Source organism: Podarcis gaigeae, assembly GCF_964106915.1.
Source record: "Podarcis gaigeae genome assembly, chromosome: 10".
In the NCBI taxonomy this organism is placed as follows: Eukaryota; Metazoa; Chordata; class Lepidosauria; order Squamata; family Lacertidae; genus Podarcis; species Podarcis gaigeae.
This window is the reverse complement of record NC_139686.1, coordinates 67,921,311-67,930,452: the sequence shown is the minus strand read 5'-3', so window position 1 is coordinate 67,930,452 and position 9,142 is coordinate 67,921,311. Positions and strand designations below refer to the sequence as shown.

The following is a 9,142-nucleotide window of genomic DNA, read 5'->3' as shown; positions in this document are numbered from 1 at the left end:
TTATTCCAGCACCAGACACGCTACATGTTGGGTAGTTTGAAAGCCCAAAGTAAAGGTGGAATTGGAAAGAAGTCAAACCCCATTGTACCCAGTTATTTGGCTTTACAGAATGTGAGAGGCTTCCAATAAAAAGGAGAAACAGCTGTCTTTGATGATGATGATGTTTTACGTCAGGGTGCTGCGGAAATGGGCTTAGGAGGTGGGGAAGGAGTGCTCAGCTGTAACTGAGAACATATGGCAGTTCTAAAGAAATATTGAACCCCTTTTTCCATATTGGACTTTTACCCTTGAGCTGCTGAAGTTTGCTGTTTGCTTGTTCTAGCAGTGTTTTAGCTTCATTCTGTAGTGCCTCTGCTTTCTTCCTGGCAGCTGCAGACTCGCTTGATTTCTTGGCAATTAAGCTTTCTACTGTCCTATACTTGTCGTCCACATCGTTATCTAGTACCTGCGATTTGAGACACAAGGTGGCAGTATTACTCAGAGCACAGAAATGGAACACATTCTTTGTTTCACTCATAACAAGGATCTACTGAGCAGAGACCACACACATCCTGAGTGGAGTCCATGGAAATGGACCTCTCAGTATCGTTCAAAGCATCCCTTCCCTTCTACTCTCTTTACCCCATGAGAAGAAAAAAAACTGTGGTTTGTTGTTCCCAGCCTTTAAATCTGGGTCACAGCTGGAGAAGATACATGCACTAGTGTCCGTAATCTTTTTGGAAATGAAAATAAAGGTCCTGCTCCCTTATTGGCAGCAGTTGACTTCCAGTTTTAAGAATGGACCAAGACTTCCTTCAACAGACAAGGCTTGCCAGAGCTGTTTTTAAATAGAAATAAACTACTATCCAATCCTGCAAGCAAGTGTTTTCATAAGCCATTGCATTACGTTGGTGTGAGGTGCTGGATCCAGCGGGTGAGACTGATCCAGAACTGCCCCATCCTCAGGCCAGCTCCCCATGACAGCCTCAGACATCAGGATCCATAGTGGCAGAAGATCATGCCATTATCTATTCCCTTGTTCCTGATGTAGATCTTCATTACCACCTCTAACTTGACGGGAAAGGGGAACACCATATAGTGCTTTGCCTCGGATCCCAAAATGGGGCTGTGCCCAACCTCCAGAGTCAACTTTGACAGGTGGGTGGCTTATCAAGTGGTACACCTTCAAATGAAGAATCGAGAGCGTACTCCACGGTTCCAGTACTTTCTCTGTAGCTCTAATTCAATGCCTTTTTCAAATTTAGCACCTTATTATGTTGCTGCAGGGCATCAGAAAAGTGCAAAATGCAACTGGTACCAGTGACTGCACAGTTCTGAGCCTGATGCTATAGAAAGTCAGGTGCTGGAACAGTGGGCTTCAGTCAAATAGTGAGGCCTAAAGGTAAAGGTACCCCTGCCCGTACAGGCCAGTCTTGACAGACTCTGGGGTTGTGCGCCCATCTCACTTAAGAGGCCAGGGGCCAGCGCTGTCCGAAGACACTTCCGGGTCACGTGGCCAGCGTGACATCGCTGCTCTGGCGAGCCAGAGCCGCACACGGAAACGCCGTTTACCTTCCCGCTGGTAAGCGGTCCCTATTTATCTACTTGCACCCGGAGGTGCTTTCGAACTGCTAGGTTGGCAGGCGCTGGGACCGAGCAGCGGGAGCGCACCCCGCCGCAGGGATTCGAACCGCCGACCTTTCGATCGGCAAGTCCTAGGCGCTAGTGGGCCTAATTAAGCCTACAAAGTGAAGCTTCTTTACTACTACTACTGTCTTACATCACCCATACACATGGCCATAAAATCTGGAGCCTTCGTAACAGGAACCATTCTTTGCTGTTCTTGCTATGCTCTTGAGGTGAAGCATGTAACTAGATGTGGCTTCCAGCCATCTTAGCAAGTGGACTCAACTGAGTTGTGCCTGGTTTAGCTAACTCCCTGCCCCAGGAATTACACAGTCCCACTAGCCATGCAAGCAAGAATCCATAGCTCACCACTGCGTAAAGTTATGTGTGCTCTCAAGATGTGAAGCACTTTTAACCACCACTGAAAATGGAATGTCAGATTCCTGCCTCAAGAAAACCTCATTCAGTTCCACGGGATAGTGAGATGCACTTCACACAACAGTTAAAATGGCACGTGCTTTTTACAGTCTGGTGGTTTGCATTGTGTTATGGCCAAACTGCTTTGATAGTATCTTTGGCCAGGCCTGATTTTACTTACAAATTCAAGGGCAAACCAGACAACACAAGCTGGTAGCTAAGAAAATGCCTTTGTTTCTTGAGAACATAGAAAGTAATTTCAAATGGAGAGCCTTACTCTTTTGATATCTGTGGTACTTTGATTCACAGTCGCAACAGTCTCTTCGGCTGCTCTAATGTCCTCTACGTTTGTAGCAGTCTTTTGTCGAAGCACCTCCACGTTCTTCTCTAGCTCAGCAATGCGCAGAGTGGCGTTGTTCAGAGTTTCTTCCGAAGCTGCAGTTTCAGATTCAATCTAGCATTGCAAATGAGAACATGATGCACAAATTTCTTCCCAAACCACAGTACTTTAACGACATACTTGTTCAGCTTACAAAGTTTTCCAAACATTAAGTCTCTGTGTTGTGGCAGGCTTATGCTTTTCCTCTTCTTTTCCCCAGCTTTCATCAACTGCATGAGGTGACACTTGCCTTCCTTTCCTTTCCACTGACCTGGGATGTTGCTGCTATACAGCTGAGAGTTTTTCTCCGGCCCAGTGGGAAGAGGTGGTTGTGGTCTTGCAAAAATGAGGGATTAGTAATGGAAGACAAGGGTACCCTGTCCAATAATTATGTTGTTGTTCTATACCAGGGATAGGCAAACTCGGCCCTCCAAATGTTTTGGGACTACAACTCCCATAATGCCTAGCTAACAGGACAAGTGGTCAGGGATGATGGGAGTTGAAGTCCCAAAACATCTGGATGGCTGAGTTTGCCTGTGCCTGTTCTGTACAGTACACTTCCATGAGACACTGCTGGAGAATAGAAGTTGGGATCATCTGCATGCAAAGCAGATGCTCTACTGTTGAGCTGTGACCCCCTCCATTACAGTCTTTGAACTAACTACAGTTAGATGCTTAAACCCTATTGAGTTAAGTTGCTGTGCTACTTTTGGTGCACTGAATTGTGAGCAAAACAACTGGAGGAAGGAGGGGTTTCAGGGGAAGGGAATGTAGATGGTAGCTTTGCTGCCTGTTACCAGTGTCCCAAATCAAATTCAGTAGTAAATCACTCATTCGGCTAATTACTAAATCCAGCTTACGAAGAAAAAAGAGAGATCCTATGATTTGAGCAAGGGCATGGCTACCAATATGCCATATATCACCAAGGTCTATCTAGTTCAGAGCTTTCCAAACTCTGTGTCACAACACATTAGTGTGTCGGCTGCAGTGTGTAGGTGTGTAGCATTAATGCTCCTCCCGGGGTGGAAAGGGGTTAGTTTAAGCTTGCGTTTCCTAGTAAGACTGAATTACTATGTTGAGAAGTGATGCATGTCGAAAAAGTGTATCACCAACATGAAAAGTTTGGAAAGCTCTGGCTTAGCTGGATGAAAGAAGTAGTACCAAGATAGGCCTAAGTGAAATTGTCATCTAGGCAGGGCAGGCACCACGCTTGCAGGACCTACAATTTTATTTTACTATAAACCCAGGGTATCTCAATCAGCCTGGGGCAAAAGGCACACTAAGAATTAAAAATGTTTGAGACTACAGCTCACCAATCCTTCCAGACAAAAATCCACTCCCTGTTACCCAAGCTTTCTTTATTTCAGCAGTGTAATTTAAGGGGCAGAGAGTTGTTTTGCTGCTGTCATGGTTTAAAAAATGCCCTATTTCCAGCAAAAGGTAAAGGGACCCCTGACCATTAGGTCCAGTCGCAGATGACTCTGGGGTTTCAGCGCTCATATCGCTTTACTGGCTGAGGAAGCTGGCATACAGCTTCCGGGTCATGTGGCCAGCATGACTAAGCTGTTTCTGGCGAACCAGAGCAGCACACGGAAATGCCGTTTACCTTCCTGCTGGAGCGATACCTGTTTATCTATTTGCACTTTGATGTGCTTTCAAACTGCTAGGTTGGCAGGAGCAGGGACCGAGCCACGGGAGCTCACCGCGTCACGGGGATTTAAACTGCCGACCTTCTGATCAGCAAGCCCTAGGCTCTGTGGTTTAACCCACAGTGCCACTCGCATCCCTAATATTTCCAGCAACTCCCTGCCTAAACCAACAGCTGTGATGTACAACCTGATATAAGGGGAGTATTGAAAGTTTGCTTGCTATGTTGAGACCATCATCATATGGGGTAAAAAGTTGAAGTGCAATCTTAATTCAGGGTGCAGATAATGGTTCAACCAATGCGCTAAATGGGTTGCCAGAGTTTTTCACTGATTTCTTTCCTATGGATTGCCTTTTCTGTCTCTGCCAACACAGATCACTGACACAGGAACCCCTTGGAACCCCTTCTGACCACCTTTGCATTTCCTCTACCATGGTATAAAAGGAAGCTCAGATTATCGAGGCAGCAAGACAAACAACCTGGATGCAAGTGATTAATGCTTGTGGCACCATATCTGACTGAGCATGTAACAGGGCCAGTATATTAGCAACAAAGGCTTTCTTCCATTCTACCTCCACTGCTTTTGTACAAAGGGTGGTGAACGGATTTTTCGCTTCTTGTTCATCCCACCCCAAATCAGCCATCAACCATCTGCTGTTTTTGTTTTCTCAGTTTCTGTACTTTTCTAGACAAAGCCTAGCTATATTGAAGCACTGATTTAAGGAACAGATAGTATTAGGTGATAATAGAATGAACCAGAAGATAAGATTATTGTGTATCCTGTACAAAAGTAAAACAGCATGAGAACCTACATGGCCATAACACTGCTTCCAAAAGCAGATTTAGGTGACTGAAACTCACAGAGGTAAGTAGGTCTTGTGTTCCTTGTATGTCTTCATCTGCTAGTTTGATGGCCTTTTCAGCTGCATCTTGGGCTTTTTCGGCTTCTTCCAGAGCTTCTTTCACCATGTCTGCAGTGACTTTGACATCTGTTGCACTTTTACTGTGGAATGGAAATTAATTACAAAAGGACAAGCTCTCCTTAAAAAGGATTCTTTTGGGTTGGCCTTTTCAAAGAATATGCAACAGGCTAAACTTACTCCCAGTTTCTCAACATGCTTATTAAATACTGAACGCTTTTCAGGGCACAAATATAGTCTCCTAGGATTCTGCTGAAAGGTAAAAAAGACAGCCTGTTTCAGAGCAAGGGGGAGTAAAAAATTGGTACCTGGCTTTTTTAGCTTCATCTAACAGCGTTTTTGCCCTTGCTATGTCTCCAGCACTCTGCTGTAGGACAGTCTCAACATCCGAAAGGCTCTCCACCCGTTCACGAATATTATCTGCAAGTGTTTGTAACTGCTCAGGTGTGCTGGGCATCTCCATGTTGAGCACTTCGTTAGCAACTGCCTCAATGCTGTCCAGATCAGCACTGTCTTCTGTTGAAATGGTAAACAGAAACAGTGAGTGAGATGGCTCCCTTCCTCATCATGTTTTATTTCCTATAAAGCCAAGAAAAAACAGGAGCCAGGTGGCACTTTTTTATAATAGAAAAAGGTATAAAAGTCCACACTCTTTGGAAGTGCTTTAGCTTTGATGAATTTTTAAGACGTCTTAAGAATCTCGCATCTGATCAGGCAGTTGAGTATTGGGAAGGAATTCTTGCCAAAGGGCAATGGCAGATGGAAGTAACATCAAAAATAAATGGCCTCAGGCATGTGGTGGATTTTGATCAATAATGTATCATAGCAGATGTAATGAACTTTCTGTCATTGACAAAATTACTTTTGAGTAATATGGAGAGTTAAAATTATGCAGGTCGTTCCATCCTGCTTTCAACTTCAATCTCTGATCAATTGATATAACATTGTAGCTTATATAACGAAAGGTGCTCATGCATTCTATGACTTATATGGATGAAGAAGTCAAGAGAGAGAGTGTATGTGCATGCAACACTGCGTGGAGCAGATAAAAATCCTGTTTCTGCGCATATATATTTATAGTCACTAAAAGTAGAAGTCTCTTGTGTTGCATAGCGATTTTTTTGCCTGTACAGGAGTGATGCTACGCAGTAATCAGGCTGGTGTGATGAGCTGAAGCAGTTATATAAGCTGTTCCACATGTTCTGGGCCAGCAATCTGGGATGCTGTTAAAAGGGAGCAGCGTATTCCAACTTCTTCAAAGAATAATGATCTTACTGCTCTTTGTTGCCACTAGTTAAATCTCTGTGGGTGGATTTATATCTGTACTCTGCAAACTACTTTCCTCCTAGAAAAACCCAAATGCTTTGATCCAGGTTCTCAGCGCACAAAGTAACACGAATAAAGTCACTTCAGCACTAAGTGTACCGATTGTGGAATGTGAAGAAAAGCAGTTCTTTGTGTTGCACCATCGCAGTTTCCTGCCTTCAGAGGATGTTCAAATCATCAGTACACTTTTGTAATGGTAACACAGTACAGGTTGGAGTGGGAGAAGTGAAGTCACTAGCAGTGATTAGCTGAGCTGCCCTGATGGCAGAATTGGATGGGGCAGTCATAAAGCTATTGGACAGAACAGGCAGGAGAAACATAAATGAAGGAAGTAGAAACACACGCAAAGCAGACTTGGTCTGCCTGTCCAGCAGCAAGAGGGAAGCATGGGAATTTAGGAGAGGAGGTCCCAAGGAAGAGAGAGGTGCTTGAATGGGAAAGATATTATGGGATTCCCCCCAAAAAATTGTTGCAATGATTTAATCTAGGCACAAAGTGAAAACCTTTTTGTTTACCCATGACTTTGGATTGTCTCATATAAGTACATGCAATTGAATAAATGTGCATAATTAAAATACTAGGTTAAGATGAGGAAGCGCTTATTCACAACAGTCCCAAAACAGCAGGCTAACCATATTAAAACAAGACTTACTCATCAGAAATTCCCTGATTTGCTTAATAAGATTCCGCAGATCCTTGTTGCTCTGGTCCACTTGCTCTTTGGTGGCGTTGGTTTTTAGGAGAACCTCTTGTGCTTTCTGTTTTGCTTCGTCTGCTCTCTGTTTTGCCTCTGAGACCTAAGTGAAATAAATGGGCCATTATTTTCTATTTCTGACAATCTTTAAAAATGCTCAGGGATAAAAAGAAGAGACACTGAGAAAGCAATTCGTCAGCATTGAAGCTGTGTGAGAGCAACTCTCATAAAAGTCAGAGAACACTCTTAAATTGATGTAAACACAACAATATTTTAAACAGCCCAAGATGCTTTGTGTAGTACTCATAGGAATCTCTATTTAAGCCAGACCTTTTTCTTTAATGAGGGTACTTAGCAGGATCATGCAAACTGTAAAGAACCAATTATTTTGGGGAGAAGTTTTTGTTTGCAATTGTCCAGACTTGCACAATCTGCTGATTAAGCTTTTTATTACTATTCTAAAATTCATTCTGGTTGATCTACCTTTTAAAAGTAACAGTCAATAATAAAATCACCATTTTGGAGAGCTGTTCAACTTCTGCCAAAGCGCTGAGTATGTCTCTGTCGAAATCCATCGCCTTCTGCCAGGTATTGTGGGCTACAGTAACCAACCCATCACAGCCTGGTCCTCCGCATTTCCTTTTTCCATCTTCTGTGCGGCAGCTCAGGCCACCACATTCTGAATCAGCACAGGAAGCCCCGAGGGGAGTTCCGCACGTCTGCAGCAGACAGGATTAGACAGAGGAAAGAGTGGGGTGGCAGTGAGGTTATCACCCTTTCCAAACAAATTTCCGAGCCAGCTCCCTAAAGCCCTATCCTATTAGGCAGTAGAGGACAGAGGTGCCTGGCGTTCTCTGGTCCATGGGGTCACGAAGAGTCGGACACGACTAAACGACTAAACAACAACAACAAAATTAGTTGCAGCTTGACAAATTTCCAGAGCCCCATCGAGAACACAAAGGCTGTTAGAAAATGTTTATTCTCCTGCTACTCTCTTCGCCTCTATGATGCTCCTTTCTGTACTGGCCTGTTTTTCTAAACACAAAAGCCCCAAGCATGGTGACCTTCCCTCATGGGGCATTGCTCCAGCTCGGGCAGTGAGTAATTATGCCCCCTCAGTGTTTGTATTGGGCTTTGAGACGCACGTAACCAGGATTTGCATGTGCAATTTTCTTTCATGGCTATCAGATTTCAATACAGTTTAGTACAGTGGTGCCCCGCAAGACGAACGCCTCGCAAGACGGAAAACCCGCTAGACGAAAGGGTTTTCAGTTTTGGAGGCGCTTCGCAAAACGAATTTCCCTATGGGCTTGCTAAGCAAGACGAAAATGTCTTGCGAGCTCCTGCTGTTTTTTCCCCTTCCCCCCCCTTTTCTAAGCCGCTAAGCCGCTTATCAGCTGATCCGCTAAGCCGCTAAAAGCCGCTAATAGCGCTAATCCGCTAAGCCGTCAATGGGCTTGCTTCGCAAGACGAAAAAACCGCTAGACGAAGAGACTCGCGGAACGGATTAATTTCGTCTTGCGAGGCACCACTGTATTCCCATTTGAAAAGGAGAAGGGGTTAGCATGAAATCATTCCACCTTGGGAGAGCGGTTCCTTGGCCACACTAGTTTGCTTTAGGGAAGTGATTAGCCCACCTTATGCCTACAGTATGTTACTTTTAATTATAACTGACAGCAGAATGTTGACAACAGCAGTTGCCTTTGGGCAACCCCAAGAAAAGAATGAACAAAAGTGAAAGGTTAGCATTTTCTTAAAACCAGAGTGGGTGGGTGAGGTTGCTAGACAGAGCAGTAAGTGTCTCTCCATTTACCTAAGTTAGCTATCTTGTCAGGTACAGTGCACAGTCGGGTCGGCTTGCCTCAAGAAAATGATATTCTAGAGTTCCAAATGGTTCAGAAAAGGGAAACCAAAACGATTAAGGGGTGGAATGACAATGAGGAAAGGTTGCAGCTTCTTCGGACTTTTGAGTTTAGAGAATTTTAAGAAATTCTGTATAGCATGGAGAAAGTGGGTAAAGCAAAGGCATTCTCGCCCACTCACAACACTGAACATCCTATGAAGCTGAACACTGGAAGATTCAGAACAGATAAAAAAAAGTACTTCTTCACTCAGCGCACAGCTAAACTATGGAACTTGCTCCACAGGTGGCA

The 9,142-nt window shown here is 44.2% G+C and overlaps 1 protein-coding gene across 5 annotated transcripts in view; it reads right to left on the bottom strand.

Annotated features, from left to right (window-relative positions):
- The window catches only part of LAMB1 (laminin subunit beta 1), a 164,675-nt gene that overhangs the window by 818 nt on the left and 154,715 nt on the right, over positions 1 to 9,142 (bottom strand). For 4 of the 5 annotated variants that reach the window (XM_083701269.1, XM_083701268.1, XM_083701270.1 and 1 more), the window contains 6 exons: positions 7,505 to 7,708; positions 6,948 to 7,092; positions 5,278 to 5,485; positions 4,911 to 5,052; positions 2,300 to 2,476; positions 286 to 445 (listed from right to left, as the gene is read on the bottom strand). In XM_083701269.1, coding sequence (XP_083557395.1) covers positions 286 to 445; positions 2,300 to 2,476; positions 4,911 to 5,052; positions 5,278 to 5,485; positions 6,948 to 7,092; positions 7,505 to 7,708 — 1,036 coding nt within the window. Of the gene's footprint in view, positions 1 to 285; positions 1,376 to 1,700; positions 2,477 to 4,910; positions 5,053 to 5,277; positions 5,486 to 6,947; positions 7,093 to 7,504; positions 7,709 to 9,142 lie in introns of all 5 variants that reach the window. The other variant, XR_014555822.1, reaches the window with a different exon arrangement.